At 39.9% G+C, this 19968-nt stretch overlaps 1 protein-coding gene across 16 annotated transcripts in view; it reads left to right on the forward strand.

Annotated features, from left to right (window-relative positions):
- The window catches only part of Akap13 (A kinase (PRKA) anchor protein 13), a 299084-nt gene that overhangs the window by 156041 nt on the left and 123075 nt on the right, over window positions 1-19968 (forward strand). For 13 of the 16 annotated variants that reach the window (XM_006541256.3, XM_006541250.4, XM_006541252.4 and 10 more), the window contains one exon: window positions 3355-3482. In XM_006541256.3, coding sequence (XP_006541319.1) covers window positions 3355-3482 — 128 coding nt within the window. Of the gene's footprint in view, window positions 1-43; window positions 875-3354; window positions 3483-19968 lie in introns of those variants that run through there. The other 3 variants (XM_006541258.4, XM_030243064.1, XM_030243065.1) reach the window with 3 other exon arrangements.

Below are 19968 nucleotides of genomic sequence, written 5' to 3' on the forward strand. Positions count from 1 at the left end.
AAGACTTAACAGCTTAAGAATCATGTCTCTGTTGTGTACTAGAATGTCGATATTGTTGGTTTGTAGTCCTACTTGCTCAGTCATGTAAGTTGCCAAGTTAATAGTCACTGCTGTCAGAAAACACGTGTCATCTTAGGTTGGACAGATTTTACTTCCTGTATTACAGGTGCAAAGCTTTCCTGTTGTTGTTGTTTTTTCAAGCCTACCTTCTCTGTCACACTGGAGCCATTGCAGTTTCTAAATCCGGAAGACAGTACATGGATCTCAGACGGCGTTAGATAATCAAACAGCTTAGTTCTTTTCTTTAGAACCCCAGAATGTAGCGCTGAAATGAATGTGCTTTGTTTACAGATTGGAAACTTTTCCAAGTCATAGCTGTCTGTATTGTAAGAGAATTTAAAGTTGGGCCGGCTTCATGAGCAGCTGTTTTTGAGAAGTACTGAATTAAATGAACATCTAAAACGGTGATATTAGGTCATTGCTTAAGTTGGGGGTGTGTACTCTTCCTCCTTTTCCTGCCTGAGAAACAGACCTCCAGGTTTGCTGCTTTGCTTTTGGGCAGAGTCTGGGAATTCAGGGTCCTGCACAGCACAGGGGATAGGATACAGGATTTCCGCCCAAGCCCAGTCCGCTGCGCTGCTGTCACCAGGCAGACCTGGTGTCTGCTTATCTCGGTGAAGCAGCTGCACTAAGCAGATTGCTCAACACAAGCTGCCTGTTCCATCGATGGGTAACTATGTCCTAAAGAGAGTGTCGAGAAGCCACCATTGCTCAGTGGAATGAACTCACTGGATAGAACTTCTTATGGCCTTTGAGACTGAAGCCGAAACTGTATTCGGAATGGCTGTCACTCTTGTCTTCTGAAGTCCGGAAGGTCAGTTGATGCAGACGTTTATGCCGCCACCACATGCTACCCTGTACTGTGGCTCTGATGCTTTTGTGATAGGTGTTTTGTTTTTTTTTTTTTTTTTTTTAACTGTTGGCAGTGCTTTTAAGAATAGTGAATAGTACATGTTAGAATTGTGGGTATGGGGTATGAAGAGAGATGAACAAAAATAAAGAAATTGTTTCTGGAGAAGGGGGTTCAAACACGGTAAGTACTATGCCCAGATGAAGGGCTTTTGGACTGTTTTAAACCCCAACTTCCAGAGCAGCAGTTACATGACTAAGGAAGCTGATGTGGGGGTCTTGGTGACTTCAGTTTTTAGACTGAGTACTGTTTCAGGCTGGCTTCTATCTTAACACTGAAATGAGGTCTCTAATTTTTTTAAAAAGGCACAACAACAAGTCTATTTTGGGGACCTTGGCAGGTTGGCATTTCAGAAGCATGGGAGTGACTGTAAGCTGATGCCTGGCTGTTTTTCCTTTCTTTGGGTGCTCTGTCCTTGGCCAGCCTGGATGGGATTATTTCTCCTTCTTGTTCTGTGATCACAATTTGATCCTAGTAACTGGGAACTATGAAGTGTGTGTCTGTAGCACTGGATCTGAAAAGGTTAAAAAAAAAAAAAAGGAGGGAGGGGGAGAGAGAGAAGGAAACTGGCAGAGTCTTAGACGTCTGTTCTTAAGTGTATATATAACTGTGGTGAAGATACTAAGAAATGGTACAAAGTTTTTAAGGCTTGAAGAAGGAAGTTTTAAAAGTTAATGTGATTTTGCTGTGATATATTTTGTGTCGGTGAGTTACTTGTTTTGTTACCCAAAGGACTTATAACGGGCTTGGTGCTCTACAAAAAAAAAAAAAAAAAAAGTAGCCACGGTGAAGACATTGGTGCTTTCTTCACGAAATAGCCAGGGTTGAGGAAAGTCCCTGGTCACTTTGCCTTAAAAAAAAAAAAAAAACACCTGCATGTGATCTCATAGCCAGGGGTATTTTTTGTGGAGGTTGCATTCCACTCATGGATTGCTTTATGAGTCAGTCAGCTGTTGATTTGGGAGAAGCCTGTTAGAAGGCAATGTGAACCTTTGCCTCTTCAAAAGCATTGATTGATCACTGTGCTGAGCAAACCAAGATTGTCGGTGCTTGACTAAACCAAGCCAGTTCTGCAGTCTCAGTAATCAGTGTTTACTTTTGTAGCTGGTACATAGCTCCCATTGCTGGGGCATAGGAAAGTTGGGGTTATGCTAAAAATCACATTCTAACCATACCCCTCTTTTATAATACACACAGTTATTCTCTCAGAAACGTTTTCCTGGAGGGATTCCTTAATCAGATTCTTCAAAATAAAACTTAATTGTATGAAAGCTAACAGATTTTCATTCTCTGAGTAAGCAAACATGTCTACCTATTTTAAATTGCTAGTAAGGTTGTATAATTATAAAGGAAAAGACAAAGAATTTTGAATGTTCTTTTGTTAGGAATGTGACTTTCACAATCTAAGACCTTTTAGAGGGTCACACTTGCTGTTAGAGTGAATGATCTTAATGTTTTATTCTTGGATGATAGATACTGTGGTATTTTAGACGGGGTGTTTTATTGCCAAAGTACTAGTGTCGCTGGATTATCAGCAACCAAATAAAAATGAGACAGCATTTCCATTTGTATTTGTAATATCAGGGTAAAATATGACTATTCAAGCAATCTTCCCCCCCTTAAAGAATGTCAGAAGACTAGATTTGCCTTAGCTTTTGCTTGACGGTGTGGTGGCTCAGTAGAAGAAACTATGACTGTTAGGGTCTGCTGAGAGCATGGTCAGTATGGGGCAGACTGTTAGATACCAGAAACAAAACAACAAATTTAAAAAGCTGTTTTCAGAAGTAAAAATATTTCTGGTTTTTGGTTGGTTGGTTGGTTATCTGGGTTGTTTGTTTATTTTTCCACTGTTTGCTTTTGGAAGAAATAATAGTTTACTGAAATTGTCTAGTCTTGTCGATTAAGCCTACGCATAGATCAGGGTTGGAAACCTATTTTTAAGAGATTGTAGTCCCAGAAGCTTTACCTCATTACCAGTGGCTTTCTGTTTTCACTGTCCAAATAGCTTTTGCTATAATGGTGTCCAAAATGGACTGCCATGTTTCAGATGTTAGTCTGCACCTTTGTAGTCCATGAATGTACTGTCACAAGAGTGTTCATAGATTTTCATGAGAAGTCAGTGGTGAAATGGACACTGGGTAGACAGTCGACTGAAACGTCTTTAGCTCTAGCCTCAGTTACAATCTGGGAATCAGTCACAGAGCCATGTGATGAGGAGTAACTCAGCGTGGGGTCAGAAATGGCTCCAGCTCCTGACGTTTAATGGAAAAACAAACAAAACGTTTGAAACCTGGGGTTTGTTGTATAAATACTAAAGCACAGAGGAACCTTCTTCTTTTTTTTAATCAAATGCACTCATTCCGCATAACCCATGTTCACTTCAGAAATGCCAGACACCAGAACTGGAGATGAAGTGGACCTTCTGAGTAGGATCAGTGCTGCTTCTGAGGAGGAGGCTGTAGGAAATGGAGCTGCCACACCCAAGATGAAGCAAGGCCCGGGGACCCAGGCGGTAAGCAGCATCTGCAGGCCGGTGTGGACAAAATGTGTTCAACTTGCTTGTAGTCTACAGTCTTCGCTTTTGTTACAGGACCGGACAGATCAGCGGCTTTACCTTTTCTTTCTTGTTCTGCTTTTGAAATGAGTGGTATGTTATTGTTAATCTTGTATTGGTGTCATCAACGTTTTGGAGTGAGCTCTCCTACATGAATCCTTCAAAGATTACAGTGAAAAACATTTTCTCTGTGAGCACAAGACTTTGAAATTGGTCATTACTTTTATCATGATGCAAAGAGAATGTCCACTAAAGGACATCCATGCACCTGGTTAAACCTGACTTGTTCATTGTATGTCTTCGTTGTGAAGCTCAGTCTCAAGTATCTAAAATATGAAGCATGTCATTATTAGCAAAAAAGCAATTGAGTAAATAGTTTTCTGGTCGCTTCATGAGAAATAATACATTAGCAAAACCACCATTCAAATAAAATATGCTTGGCTGTTCTTTATCATGCATCCACCACTGCCTGTATTTCTTTTTTTTAGATTATTTATGCATATGTTTATTTTGCTCACACATGTGACTGTGTACAATGTGTGTGCAGTGTCCACAGAAGAGGGCATCAGAAGAGCAGCCAAAGCTTTTAACCACTGAGCTGTCTGTCTGTCCGTCTGTTGATGTTCTTGATGTGCATGCTGGCAGTCTTCCCCACTTGTCTTCCTTCCACTCACTTGTTGGCAGTCAGGAATCTAATTTCTCTTTCTATCCATTTACCCATTCTTGAACTAAATTCAAATGAAATTATAAAGACGTACTCGTAGTTTCGGGGACTTAGCATCGTATTTGGATGTTTTACTCATGTTGCAGCATTGATTATTGCCAGATAACATTGTGAAGACGGTATGTATCTGGAGATGCTTTGTGTTTTGGGCTATTAGAAATCATGTGCCTTCTATGACATTACGCATTATGTAGGCGTGGTTTTGTGTATCCAGCAGTGGAACTGTTGGGCCCTGTAGTTATTCCAAATTTAATATTCATAGTTTTTAAAACATTTAATGATTTTAATTCCTGGAGGGCCGGTCTGTCTGTACCTGAGCGTTTAGGATCATGTGGGACTGGAGTGATCTGAGTGCGGATGGAGCTCAGGACTTCTGGGAGAGCAGCACGTGCCCCTAACTACCAAGCCATCTCTCCAGCTCCTTCATTGGGTTTTTAAAAACAGTTTTCTTCTGATGTAAAGTTCCTAACTAACTTTCAGATCAAGGAAAGTTTGTGAAAAGACCTTGTGCTCCGTGCTTTGGAGTAGGTGCTAGACAAAGACAGACTTTTGGAAAGCTGACCAACAAATTAATATGCTCATTTCTACTGCCCTTAGAAAGTGACCTGACTGTATTATTTTTGGTTTTCTAAGGCCAGAATGGCATTTATTGTTAAAAATTACCACAGGAGGTAAGTGGAACTGTACCATTCCAAACTGCTTGCGTGTACGAGATGATAGCAAGCCTTGTTTATTGGGAGAACAGTGGTTAAGCAGGTGCTAGCTGTTCCAGCCCAGCCTGTGTCGCAGATAATATTCATGGCTCGTGCCTGGGTCTTTACTTGTAAAGCATTTACTTGCAAGCATTTTTCAGACAATGTTGCTTTTGCCCCCCAGGGCAGAAATGAGAATAGAAGATTTGTAGGTGGATGCATCCTTGATCCAGAAGCCCCTAAAGAAGGGAAGGAACAAACTCATGTCCTTGCATTCAGATGCCTCTAGTTCTGTTTGTTTTGTCTTTTCCCGTCCCGTTCTTATTTCTTCCTGCAGTTTTAGGGGCTGAGAGAAAAAATACTCTTACAGTTTCTCAGCAACCCTCACTTGCATGAGGAGTAGAGCCTAGAAGAGTCATGTGACTGGCATGAGAAACAGGTGGAACCTGGGTTCTTCTTCTTACTTTGGACTTAGGGACTCTTCTTCCCTTATTGTCTGTGTCCACTTCTACCTGGTACAGAAAACATATGCCAATACGATTTTCAATGTTTACAAACTTTTCAGGTGTAAATAATGGAAGTTTCTGTATTGGCAGTGTTATTAAAACTTTGCTCAAAGTCTGACCATGCACCTCTCCCATTGCTATTGTGCCCAGACTCGCTCTATCTGCTGTGCACTGAAAGGACAACCTGTGGACACAAACTTCAATGTTTCCTGTGTCTTACTTTTTTTTTTTTCAAAAACAATTTTTTTATTAGATAGTTTATTCATTTACATTCCAATGCTATCCCATAAGTCCCCTACACCCTCCCACTGCCCTGCTCCCCAGCCTACCCACTCCCGCTTCCTGGCCCTGGCATCCCCTGTAGTGGGGCATGTGATCTTCGCAAGACCAAGGGCTTTTCCTCCCATTGACGGCCGACTAGGCCATCCTCTGCTACAAATGCAACTAGAGACACAGTTCTGGGGGGTACTGGTTAGTTCATATTGTTGTTCCTCCTATAGGGTTGCAGACCCCTTTAGCTCCTTGGGTACTTTCTCTAGCTCCTTCATTGGGGGCCCTGTGTTCCATCACACTGTGAGCATCCACTTCTGTATTTGCCAGGCACTGGCATAGCCTTATAAGAGACAGCTATATCAGGGTCCTGTCAGCAAAATCTTGCTGGCATCTGCAGTAGTGTCTGAGTTTGGTGGTTTTTTATGGTATGGATCCCCAGGTGGGGCAGTCTCTGGATGGTTCTTCCTTCTGTTTCAGCTCCGAACTTTGTCTCTGTAACCCCTTCCATGGGTATTTTGTTCCCCATTCTAAGAAGGAACGAAATATCCACCCTTTGGTCTTCCTTCTTCTTGAGTTTCATGTATTTTGCAAATTGTATCTTGGGTATTCTAAGTTTCTGGGCTAATATCCACTTATCAGCGAGTGCATATCATGTGTGTTCTTTTGTGATTGGGTTACCTCACTAGGATGATATCCTCCAGATCCATCCATTTGCCTAAGAATTTCATAAATTCATTGTTTTTAATAGCTCAGTAGTACTCCATGTGTGTCTTACTTTTGTTTCCAATTCAGTTCTTCTCTTTTATCCATTTACTATATTTTTACTGAGTCAGAAGAAAACAGGTCTGTTGAAAGTTTTGGGCGCTGCAGGACGTTTAGTCTTTGCCCTGACTTGTCACCTTTGCTATCACAGTGGGAAAGCAACAAGGGACAGTTTTTGAATGAATGACTGTTTCTGTGTTTCAGTAAACCCTTGTTTATAGACACAGAGTTTTGAATTCCGTGTGATGTTGACAACAATAAATATTTTTGTTCAGATTTTTTCAGTCATTAGAAAATCTGCTCTCAGAGCTTTCTTTCATGGTCTGTACAAAACCAGTGATAGGCTACCAGCAAGGAGTGTGTTAACTTCTGGCAATAGCAACAAGAAAAAAATACTGCATGCCAGTGCAAGGCAAGCAATCAGACTTCTTTGGTTTTCCATTCCCTTCTCTCTTCTCTATTTTCCTTTTTAAAAAATGTTAAGTTGGGCATGGTGTTACACCCATGTAATGGCAGTCTTTGAGAGACTGAGGCAGGAGAATTGCCAAAAATTCAAGACCAGTCTGGGCTATGTATATAGATACACAGTCTTAACAAAACAACAACAAAATTGTTCTCTGGTGTAACTCCTAATTACTATACTGTAAATTGGGTAAGAGAGTTCTGTCTGACCTGAACTAGATTTTTGTCTCAGCCTCTGTATAATTCAATTTCCTCATCTCTGTTCACCATCGTAGCCTTAATGTTCTAATGTCTGTATTTGGGAAGGGTTGACTGAGTGTGTGATTGTAGGGGTGGAGTGGCATTTGTTTAATGGTAGTTAATCCAGACTTTCTGACACATACCCAGGCTTTGTTTTGGCCTTGGGAATAGGCCAGTCATTGCTTCATTGAATTATTGCTTTGTTGACTCACTCTTTTCCGAATAGAAAACAGAACAAAGCCATTTGTCTGACCTGCAAGTCTAAAATGATAGGGAATTTGTAGTGGTTTACTACTAAGTGTGAATACAGAATCTGTTTGAAGAGAAACCTATGGTTGATTTCCGGTTTTCTTAGTTCAGTGATCTGATGCTTGAATTGCAAACCAAGCTGTCCATAGTTCAGTGATCTGATGCTTGAATTGCAAACCAAGCTGTCCATATTTCTCAATCTGTAGACTGTTTAAGTGTGTGCTAGAAGGCTGACTTTAGACAGCAAGTGCTTTAAAATCATGGTACACACAGGAATTAGGCAATTTTTAAAAAATCAACTAACCTTCCTTCCTTCCTTCCTTCCTTCCTTCCTTCCTTCCTTCCTTCCTTCCTTCCTTTATTATATGTAAGTACACTGTAGCTGTCTTAGAAAGCCTAGAAGAGGGCATCAGATTCCATTACAGATGGTTGTGAGCCATCATGTGGTCGCTGGGATTTGAACTCAGGATCTTCGAAAGAGCAGTCAGTGCTCTTAACCGCTGAGCCATCTCTCCAGCCTGAATTAGGCAATATTAAGATTGGTGTTTCTTTGTAGGCTCAGGGAAAACTTGTATGTTAAATGACACAGAGTACTCAGAATCTCTAGGTTGGAAATTGTTCACAGTCCAGGAGGCAAAGCTGTTAATGTATGCATAAGGGTCACTCACATGTAGCATTTTATGGTTGTTAAGTATTGTCAGTGTTTTATTAGTAGTTGTAACTCAGTATTCAACATTGCTTCCTCTTACATACTTTTTGAATTTCGGAGGTCTCTCTCTAGATGCTCAGAACCGGCTGGCATACAAGCATAGCTGCGTCTTAACATTACTGTTCCTGGATTACTAAATTACCTCAGATTCTGATATCCTATTCATTTAAATAAGGAGGGCTCAGGCTCTGTTTCTTTCTGTTTAGCTTACATAATCAAAGCTTCAAGGAATAGCATCCTACAATAATTAAACTTGGGAGACGTGAAGCTTGATTTATTTCCGAGACCTTGAAGAGTTGAAAGGACCTTAAAGATTATGGAACAGTTCGCTTTAAAGAAGAGATTGAAAAATGAAGTGTTCCGCCATTAGTTAGACTGTCGTCTGGGCTGGAACCCAGCCTTGTGCTGCTAAATGCTTCCATTCTGCTGCTGTTTTTTCTGGAGGAGTCATCCTGAGGGTATTCACTTGGTTTATAACGGGTTTTTCTCTTTAAGACCAGTATCCCTAATGGTGTTTTATTGTATACTCAAATTCTAACCCACTATGTTAACTCTTCATGCTTTCTGTTTCAGTAGGATTAATTTCTCTTTCTGTTTTAGGCTCAAAGTTAATTTGATTTTTAAATGTCTTGTGTTTTCTTTATCTATTTAGCTGCATCTAAACATCATCAAGATAGTATTTATCCTGGTATTTTTCTAGACTTGCATTTTTCCCTCCAGAAGGAATGGCATGAAAGGTATAGTGCTGAATGCCAAGTAGGACTTGAGAAAAATGGTATTGTGTTTGTCCTTGGAGAGGCAGAAGTCTGGGGACCATTTAACCCTGAGAGTGTGCTCCATTGGAGTCAGGGACACACTTCACATTCAGCTTCCCCTCCCCCTTCGCTGTAAACTAAAATGTCCTTGTGTCACCGTGATCTTTTATTTGTAAGGTATGGCCCAGTTCATTCAGGAAGAGCTTGCTTCACTCTAGTATCTGTTCATTGAGGATCTCTGAAATAATTTCTTTCCCAAATGCTCACTGCCTACGCTTATTAACCATGTGGAACAGTTAATCCTGAAAGCCAGTGTATCTTGTCAGGGTGCCCATGGGCCTAGCAGCCAGACACTGTAGAGCAAATATATTCAAGGACAACTGTAAAAATCACATATGTTGAGGATTAGGTTACTGGGAAAGTGTGCTCTTTGCTTAACACATTTCCCCAAATCAAGAAAGCATTTTCAGCCAGAACTTCTTTTCCTTTTTTGTAGTTATATACCTAGGCATCAGAGTAACTGAATTTCTATTCTTAGTTATTTATACAGTATTACATTTAGTGTTCAAAGCTGTGATCACTGCCATCTTTGTCTTGGATTGCTTCCTATTAACATCATCTAGAGTTCTCTGTCCTTTTATCACTTTTGATGGGAACACCGTGTTTTCTCTCTCATCTTGAAGGGCAAGCCTTTGTTTCCACATGTCAGGAGTTGAACTAAAAACTTCTCTGCTTCTTGTTGGCTTCACGCCCAGATGTCCAAAGAACTTACCTAGCGACTGGACTGCTGGGTAAATTAGCCACAAGGCTCATAAACCTTTCAAGATGGCTTTCACTACTGCTACTCTATGAAGAGTTTTCAGTTTTTTAAGGACTTTAAAAGAACATGTCCGCCATCATATTTACATATATGTTGGTGGTCTTTTTGTCCCCCAGAAGAAGGCAAATTGGCCTTTTTCTGAGTTGGCAATAGATTTCCTTTACACACATTTTAACATTTAAGATAACGAATTCCCTCCCCCTTAATTATTCTTTTTGGGTACAATGCTATGGCCAGCATTAGCCACAGGGAAGCTGAGCCCCTAAGTTTCAGAGCAAGTCTCTCCAAGTCCTAAAAGTGGGGAATTTCCAGGAAAAAATTTCAGCCACTGTTTCTATACATTTTCAGTGTCGTTGTGGAAAAGACATGCCTCCAGAAGATCTCAGTCTGTAAAACTGTAATGGCAGAACTCTTACCTTTGTGTAGGACCACCCAGAGATAACATCTGTAAGGGTAGGACTTAGTGATCTGGTCACACATTTGCAAATGACCTTGACTGACTTAGTTTCTTGGCCTTCATTTTCTCTTGTATACTGGACTCTGATCATTTCTGATGTTTGTTCTAGCTCTTAGTTTTTGACCAGCATATGCTTCTGAAAAAAAAAAAATGAGGTAAGTTCATAAGTGTTGGGGTGTTTCTTGTATGTTGAACCAAAGGACAATTCTAATGGATTTGTAAAGATAAGATTCTAGTTAACTACCAAATGTTTAACTCGTCACTTTTTTCTTTTAATGTTTTCCAAGTTTTTTTTTTTTTGTTTGTTTGGGGTCTTCAGTTGTATGAGGATCCAGTGTTTTGTTTAGTTTTTGTACCCATGGCTAGCCTGGAACTTGGTGTCCAAGTGGGTCTAGACCTGGACCTCAGAGATCCAGGAGTTTTCAAGGAATTGTGGTCATCCTCGTGTCGCCTCCTTTTGAGACAGAACAACAGGATGTAAGTCTTAACTCTCTCTGTCCATATCACACAATCTCGATTTCCTTTTGTTCATCCTTACTACAGTTCATTTGTTCATCTGAGTGACTTCGCTTGTGTATGGAGAAGCTCAGTTGCTTATGTATATTTGCAGTTTTGATGCCTGCTCTGTTATTTGCGCTACTTAGAGTCAATGTCGTTCTAGCATATAACACAGGCCACTTATAAGCTGCAGGTTATTTATTACCTCATTTTCAGTTAACTCAAGTATCACACATGCTGTTTAGACTGTAGTTAGTGGGCTTTTAAAAACCTTTTGGAAAGAAATTACTGGACTGTGCCAGGCTGTAGTAGTGATCACTTGGATTTTTCTGTCACTCCATGCTTGTCCTGAAGATGCCCAGTTCAGTGCTTGATAATTCATGTTCCTTGAGTTCTGTGTTTGGTCTCAAATACACTGACATGAAAGTAGCTCCTCTTCATTATCAGGCTCATACTGTAGTGGAAATAGAAAATTATTAAGCCAATAATAAGAAAAGTTTGAGTACTAAAATATTTAGTTTTAGGGTTATTTATTAAAACCAACTTTTCAATAGTAAAGTCTCCTGTCTTAAGGACATTTACTTTTAAAGACTGAGATTTTGTTTTTTATGTGATATGTTCTGGAAATACAGTCTTTAGTACAAACACTGTTTTTGTCAGTAAACTTGGAAGAGCCATCATAAGACGATCTTAGGAAAACTGCTTCCAGTCCTAAGTTCCTGTTCATGTTATTGATGTAATATATCTTAGACCTGCTTTGTTTTGCCTCTTAGATAAGACAGCTTTTCTAATAGAAAAATGGAGAAATCAATGTTATTTAATATGCTGAGAAATATATACCTCTCCTCAGAGTATATATCACTACCTATGATTTGGACAGTTAGAGACATTGTATTTGTGTATGTATTTGAAGAAGATGTCTAATGATGGCTTCTTTGTTGACCACTGAAAGGTTAATAAATGTTTCTATGCAGATCAGATTGTTTGAGGGATAATGATTTCAAGTGTTTAGCATCTGAGCCTGCCTGTAGGTTGATTTCATCTATTTTTTAGTAAACAAGCATTCTTTGTTAGTCAACATATCACATCAAATATGCAGAGCATTTTAGAAAGCTACTTCATCCTTTGGCATTCACATCATCTAGTCAAACAGGGAAGCAAGTGCAGACGGTCACTGCACATGTAGCGTGGCACATCAGATACCGTGTGTGATGTGAAGCTCAGACAGGGGTGTTATCTGAAGCATAATGGTGGCTTGGGTAATATACATATAGCTCAGTGGTACCAGAATTTCCTTGGAAAGAACATAAACCTGGGAATCTTTTGGTGTCCTTTACCTGCCTGCCTAACATACTTGACCCCGCAAAGATCCTAGAATGACCTAAACTGCAGAAATAAGCCAGTTTGCAAGTAGGAACCCCAGGTTTAAGAAATTTGAGTAGAAAAGTAAGAAAAGGAACATTTAGCGTAAACGTATGAACAGTAGAAGTGTTCAATAGTGTGTGAAGCATGGCAACACTCCTGTTTCTGCTTCAGAATTCCTATTCATACAGTGAAAACTTAATCTTCTCTTTACTTCTTTGTCTTCATGTACTGATACAAGCATTCTTTCATTTTGAGAACTCCTTTAGATAGAAACAGTTTTAAGGATATAGTTTCTAACTGCTTACACCAATGCATATGTAGCCTTCAAAAAATATTAACTGGGCTGGAGAGATGGCTCTTGCAAAGGTCCTTAGTTCAATTCTCAGCAACCACATGATGGCTCACAACCATCTATAATGGGATCCTCCTCTTGTATGTCTAAAGAAAGTGACAATGTAGTCATATAAATAAAATAAATAAAAAAATATTAACTGATGGGAGCTGGCAAGATGCCTCAGTAGATAAGGATATCTTTAACCAAACCTGCAGTTCCGTCCCTGGGAACCCACGTTCAGAAAGAAGAGAACTGACTCCCTAAAGCTCTCCTGTGACACACACACACACACACACACACACACAGAGAGAGAGAGAGAGAGAGAGAGAGAGAGAGAGAGAGAGAGAGAGATAATAAATAATATATTTTTAAAAGAAAATTCAAATTAGCAAATACAAAAAATTCAAATTATACCTAGCTAAAAAAGATGATTTGAACAAAACATATATTGCACTGGTTTTCCTCTCTAGGTAGCATCCTGTCCTGGCCAAGTAGGATGGATTGATAACTAATAAAGTTTTAAAAGATTTTGTTCCATAGTTAACATATGATCTTGGAAAAGTTTTGCTTTAGATTTTACTATTGACAATAGCTGAAAGAAATTTCTCAAACTATTTAACCTAATTGTAATAGGAATAACAGAATAAGTGTAGTTGCCTAGTAGGCACCTCTGGAAGTATTTAAATGAATAAATCAGACTCTGAGCTTCCAGAAATTTGTGTTATATGTATGCCTAACAATCCTGTATGCATGGATACACACATTTCTATATAGAATCTACAATAACTTGAGTGTGGTGACCCTACATCTGGAAAACTTACATGCAATCAAAGAAATGGGGACTAGGGGGTAAACAGTAAAAATTTAAGAATCGGGCTGGAGAGATGGCTCAGAGGTTAAGAGGACTGACTGCTCTTCCAGAGGTCTTGAGTTCAATTCCCAGCAACCATGTAGTGGCTCACAACCATCTGGAATGGGATCCGACGCCCTCTTCTGGTGTGAAGACAGCTATAGAGTACTCACATATATAAAATAATAAATCTTTTTTAAAATTTAAGAATCATTTATTATCTAGAGAGACTAGTAGAAATATGTACTTTAATTGGAGGTACCCCTTCTTGGACATTTTTTTAATAGAGAATGGGACTAAATCAAAATTAAGTACTTAAAGATTTCCTCTATGTTCCAGATTCTGTAACTACAGAAATCTGAACTTTTCAAGAAATAAGTGTTCTCATGGCATCTGGACATAGGAATTTTAGTGTTGATGAGGTTATAACCTTAAAATCAGCAAGGAATTTATTTGTACCCAAGAAACCCCAAAGCACCAAGCATTGTCTGCCCACCTAACTAGTGGTCCAATTTCTTCTTTCGGGCCTATCAAAGAAAATTCACTTTTTGACACCAAAATAATCCAGGCTCGCCCAGAAACCTCCCCAGTAAAGTGTCTCCAAGAACACTATTTGTTCACTAAGGAGACTCATAGATGGGTCCATCTCTACTGCTTGGTTACCCTCCTACCTCCCTGTTCTTGCAGCCCTACCTCCCACTCCCATACATGGGGGAAATTATGGAAAGGATACAGCTAAATATGTATGCTTAATCCCTTTTTGACTAATGAGGCTTTCATCTACTGTACTATGCCTTTATAATCCTTCCTTTTAGTGAATTGCCATCAGGTACAGGTTCTTGGAGGCATGTGGCAAGGCCATGTGCAAATCTCTGTTGAGTAAACTCAGTACATTAAAAATCCCATCAACAGCAGAGCGTGGTGGCACATGCCTTTAATCCCAGCACTCGAGAGACAGAGACAGGTAGATCCCTGTGAGTTTGAGGCCCCCTGCCTGGTGTACAAATCGAATTCCAGGACACCCAAGACTGCCCAATCTGGTACATGAAGAAACCCTATCTTGGGGGCAGGGGGGCAGGGATTCCATTCATAGTATTTTCCCAGAGTACAGTATCTTTCTTTTTATATATGCTTGTGGTATGTTGTCATCCTTGAACTCTTACAAGAAATAGTGATCTAGCTGGAAGGCACCATCAGATCCAAATGAGCAGCCCACATGAGTCACATAGAAGTTTGATTTGCTTTCTGATGTTTTCTGATGGTATGAGAAGAGAAATAGCCTCATGCTTTCTGTTTTCATCAGGATATATCCTGGTGGGCCTGGACAAAGCAGAACCATAGGATCTCTTTTTTTAATATCTGATTTCTTGTGCTGCTATGAAAATGATAACTTCTGAGAAATGTGGTTTGGTCAGTTTTATTTCTTTTTATGTGTTTGTAAGCTTGAGTGTATGTGCATATTAAGAGAAGTCGTCAACTGCAGACATCCTTTCTCGGGCCCCATCTACCATGTGTTTGGTTTTGGGTTTTTGGTTTGGTTTGGTTTGGAGGTTTTGGTTTTTTGGTTTGGTTTGGTTTGGTTTGGTTTGGTTTGGTTTGGTTTGGTTTGGTTTGGTTTGGTTTGGTTTGGTTCGGTTCGGTTTGGTTTGGTTTGGTTTGGTTTGGTTTTGAGACAGAGATCCTCAGTCACTTGGAACTTACCAAGTAGGGAAGACTGGATGCCAGCAAGCTGCAGGGTCCTGCCTTTGTTCACCTCTACAGTGCTGATACAAAAGTGTGTTCACATCTGGATTATTGTTGTTTGTTTGTTTGTTTGTTTCAATTAAAACATGAAGAGGCTGTTCTCTGGCCTCCCTGTCCCCAACACACAATTCAAACAAACAAACATGAGTTTGGGGGAATCAGACTCACATCTTGATGCAAAGCACTTTACCTAATGAATTCTCTCTCTCAACCCAGTCTGTTCTATTTTGACATCATTAATTTATTAACCAATCTTTCTTCTATTATAATTCATTTTTCTCCTGAGCCATCTAAAGGCCAATTAAGTGAAAGGACTTATAGATGAGAGGGTTTGGTCTCACATTGCTGAAGAAACAGGTCACTGGATAACCTGGACCAGGGCCTGGGCCATTCAGGAGATGGGGAATGCATGATGAGAAGCCCCAGGACCCATGCAGTCTGCAGTCTTTACTTGAAGGCACAAATACATTTACTCTTAGTATTTTCTGCTCATTACATTCTTGCAAGGTCAGGGGTTATAGAAAGCCCCAGAACATCACATTGGCAGAAGGGAAGAGAGAAACCATATATGAGTCTATGTATGAGTCCTCTACTTTAAAAACTTAGAATGAAATTACAACTATAAATTATACTGTTGGGAGTATGTCCCTTCATTCTAGGGATGGTGCTGTTGTGTAGTTACCAGATATATTTGCCTTTTGCAAATCTCTGTTTTTGTGGGCTGAACACTGTAATAGGAACCAGGATTCTGCCCAAATGGATAAAGTGGACTGTCACTCAGAAGGTTGGGAAACAAGTGAACAGGGCACTGATATATGGGCCAGGTGAACTTGACAGGAATTGTCTTTTGTTTAGACCATGTTCCTCCTACTTCTTGAATTACACTGTCAGATAGTTTAGGTGGAATTCTGTGGAAATATTTCCACCAAAAATTTTCCCCATTGGCAACATTCTTTTTTTAAAAACAGGGAGTGTCTTCATTGTAATTCTAGAGTGTGTGTGTGTGTGTGTGTGTGTGTGTGTGCGTAATGTGCTTCCTTTTTGTTTTTGTTTTGCCATAGAGCAGTTCCTGTCCATAATGCCCATACACATGGCACAGTAGGCTGTGTTCCTTAAGAGTCATTAGATTTCCCTAATAGAATGATGGAAATGGGTATTGGAGCTCTGGCCATCCTCTCTCATTAGTGCTGAACCTGGTGCTGTGTCTGCTTCACATCAAACCCAGTGAATTGATTTTCTTGTCTGAAACTGTGCTTTCCTCTTGGATCAAGAAAGGGATGAAATGTATACTTGGCCCTTTCACAGTTGTTGCTGCCGCTGAACCTATTAAAAGGAACACCCTGCAGCAGGGGAAATGCATGCATGCCCTAGTTAAGGCTGAGATGCTTGCCACTTGCAAGATGTGGTGGGACACACCTCTAATCCCTGTACTCAAGGAGCAGAGGCAGCCAAGGAGTATCTGAATTTGAGGCCAACCTGGTTTACTAAATCGAGCCAGCCAGGGCTAGAATGAAACTTGATCTGAAGCTGAAAGTGACATTGAACTTTGGATTCTCCTGCCTTTGGTAGAATTACAGGTCTACATTTATCAGTCTCAGCTGAGCTAGTCTTGCTGTTCTTTTAGCCTTGAACTCTTCCCTACTGATTATTTGATATCATTCTCTACAGAAGCTGATGTGAAAAGCTTCCTTGGTTCTTTTAAGTTCTTTGGGGTATAGAAAGGAAAGCAAAAAAGGGAAAAGGAAAACAGAAATTAGTGCAGATGCAAAAGAAGAAGGTGACTGAACTTACAGTACCCTGCAGTATCTGAGGCTGAGCACATTTCAGTGTGAACCAGGTTGTTTAACCTGGGGGCTCAGCAACTTCTTCTGTCCATTTTTCTTATGGTTTCCTATAGTGTGTCACCCCAGCAGAGAAAGGGTATGATGGAAATGGGTGCTCTTATAAAAAGACAAAAGGGCTAGCAAACTGTTCCTTCTCTGAACATTACCAGCTGGTGCAGTATAATAGAATTAACTGCAAAACTCTGAAGTTTAAAGTGGCAGTCAGAAAATATCTTGAAAGCTACTCTATTGTAAAAATATACACATTGAGTAAATTTCAACAGCTCTTGCTAATGGAGGAACTGTTGCACTTATGGTAGGAGGACAGTAAATATTGACATACATTTTCACAAAATGTTTCTTTTGGCTATTCTTCTTTTAAAATAAATATTTTTGTTGATTTTTCTGAGAATTTTGCACAGTGTATTTTTATCATATTCACCCTTACTACTCCCCTTAATTTCCCATTCTTTTAAAAAATAATAACCTTTGTCAGATGTATGTAATTAATTTTAATTTAGCAAAATAACCATTTACTAGGGATATATGTATATATAGTTTGTTTGTTTGTTTGTTTGCATATGTATTTTCCTGTCCCATCCCGTGTACATACTCCTGGTAACTATAGGAGGAACTGAGTTCTGTCAGACAGAGAAGACTTTATGAAGCATCTGCTGTACTTTCTCCCTCCGTTCTTTAATGTTGTGACTCACAGCTCTTTATGCTGCTTCCCCAAGATTAAATATCAAGACTATATTGAGTGAGACAGTTTTTACTTTAGAAAATGTGATGAGTGCATTTTGTAAGTTTCAAATAGTTGGCAAATAGCTGGAGGCTCCTACTTAGAAGTTTATTATGTTTCTAAATTAGCTCGTGTTTAAATGCTGAACAAAATCCATTGTATGTGTGCGTGTGTGTGCATCTGTGTTTGGATGTCTCTTTATACCTTTATGCATTCAGAAGCCAGAGGTTGGTGTCATATGTCTGTTTTATGGTTTTTATTATTTTTTACATTTATTTACTTTGTATGTGTTTTTAACAAAACAAATAGTAGTGAAATAGTGTCAGTGTGCACATATTAATATCATGCATGTGGAGGTTGGAAGACAACATATGAGGAAGTCGGTTGTTGCTATGATATGGGTCCCAGGAATTGAGGGGTCTTTTGGTTTGTTTGTTTGTTTTGTTTTGTTTTTGCAAGTGACTTTAACAGCTAATTGGACCCATCTACTTTTTTCTGTTTCTTTTTTTTTTTTTTTTTTTTTGAGACAAGCTTTCTCTTGAACCTTGACTTCACCAATTCTGCCATACTGACTGGTCCAGTCAGTTGCAGGCATCCTCCTAGCCCTGGCCCTGCTATCATACCCCCCACATAACTGCCCCAGTGCTGAGGTTACAGATGTTCACCTCTGTCCCTGGGTTTTACATGGCTGTTGGGGATCCAGACTCTGGGTCTCATACTTACATAGCAGTACCATATCAGCTGAGCCATCTCCCTCATCTCCTTGATGTCAGCATTGTCAAAGCCATAAGGCTGTTAGGTGCATTAATACAGTACAGGGACGTGCATGAGTCACCTATGCCGGTTTACCATTTGATCATTTGCTGGTCTCAAGTGAACTAAGAAGTTGTTACAGATAGTTGAGCTGCCGTGTGAGTGCTGGGGAATGAAGCGGGGTCCTCTGGAAGAGTAGTCAGTGTTCTTAACTGCTGAGCCACCTCTCTCAACCCTTTAAACTTTTTATATGTGTGTGTTTTTTTAGGAAGCTTCTACAGTAGTAAGCTTCCATATGACCTTTTCAGAATACCTTTTATGTTAGTTGTTCCTTCCTTCATCTCCTCTACCCTCCCAGCTGCCTTCTGCTTAAGCCCTTCATGTATACTTATTCCCCTTAGCCCTCTATATTCTTGCATTCTATCTCCATCCCTTACAGCAAGAATGTGTAATGTTTGCCATATGGTGAATGTCTTCCAAGGAAAGGAAATACAGAAAATGCTAGCAGGGCAGGGACCTAGCTAGCTAACAAATTTCTGTATTGCTTCTCAGAAATCTACATACAAAAAATATATTTACTGCATCCTTTAAAAAAAATCTTATTGGCTAGATTCATAGAACAAAACTTTAAGTTATGTTAGTTGGGGTGCAAAATTAATACCTTGGCAGGAGTTGGTACTAAAACAGATTGGGTGCTGGAGCTGGCTTGTTTGTTTTAGAGCCCTTGTTGCTCTTGCAGGGGGCCTTGGTAGGGTTCTCAGCACTCACATGATGGCTCACAACCATCTGTAACTCCAGTTCCAGGGAATCTGACACTAGGTTAAAGGAGGTTAAAGGAGGTATTCAGAACAAGTAGAGAGTTTATTTTGTTTGCTGATTAATTTCTTTTCAGATAATTTATTAATAAGGTCTAACTACTAATACCATTTATTTATAGTGGCCAATACCCTTTTTCTTAATGCCTCTCTCCCTATCAGAAATTTATGGGATAATATATAATTTTATTAGTAAGTGGCTTCTGGGATTGGTGAAATGGCTCAATGAGTAAAGTCACTTGTGTAAGCCTGGCAGCCTGATTTTGATTCTCAGAACTCCTATAAAGGTGAGAAGAAAGAACCAGCTCCACAAATTTGATCAGACACACTATGGTATGTTCAACACACACATATGTAAACAGCAATACATTTTTAAAAACCTTTTGAACTTAGGCTACTTATACAGTTTAATCCGTTCCTTAGAATACGGTTCCTACCTGACAGCTCCTCTTCAGGCCCTAAGGTTCCCCACTATTACCTCTCTCTCTATCTCTGGCCCTCAGGTTCCCCACTATTACCCCCCTCTCTCTCTCTGTGTGTGTGTGTGTGTGTGTGTGTGTGTGTGAGAGAGAGAGAGAGAGAGAGAGAGAGAGAGAGAGAGAGAGAGAGAAGGGAGAAGAAGGAGGAGGAGTGGGGTGGGGGGAGAGAGATCCATTCACTTCCTGCAGCAACAATTATCCTGCAGTCATCTTGGTCTAAAATTTTTAATTGACAAATTCAAGAAATACCTTGTAAGTTTTAAATTTGTGTACTATTCAGTGGAGTTTGATAAAATTTTCATGCCATCATGCTTCATCCCACCCTATAGTCCCGACTGTCCTGGAAATCACCAGACCAGGATGGCCTGGAACTCACAGAGATCCACTTGCACC

Source organism: Mus musculus, chromosome 7 (genome assembly GCF_000001635.26).
Source record: "Mus musculus strain C57BL/6J chromosome 7, GRCm38.p6 C57BL/6J".
Lineage (NCBI taxonomy): Eukaryota > Metazoa > Chordata > Mammalia > Rodentia > Muridae > Mus > Mus musculus.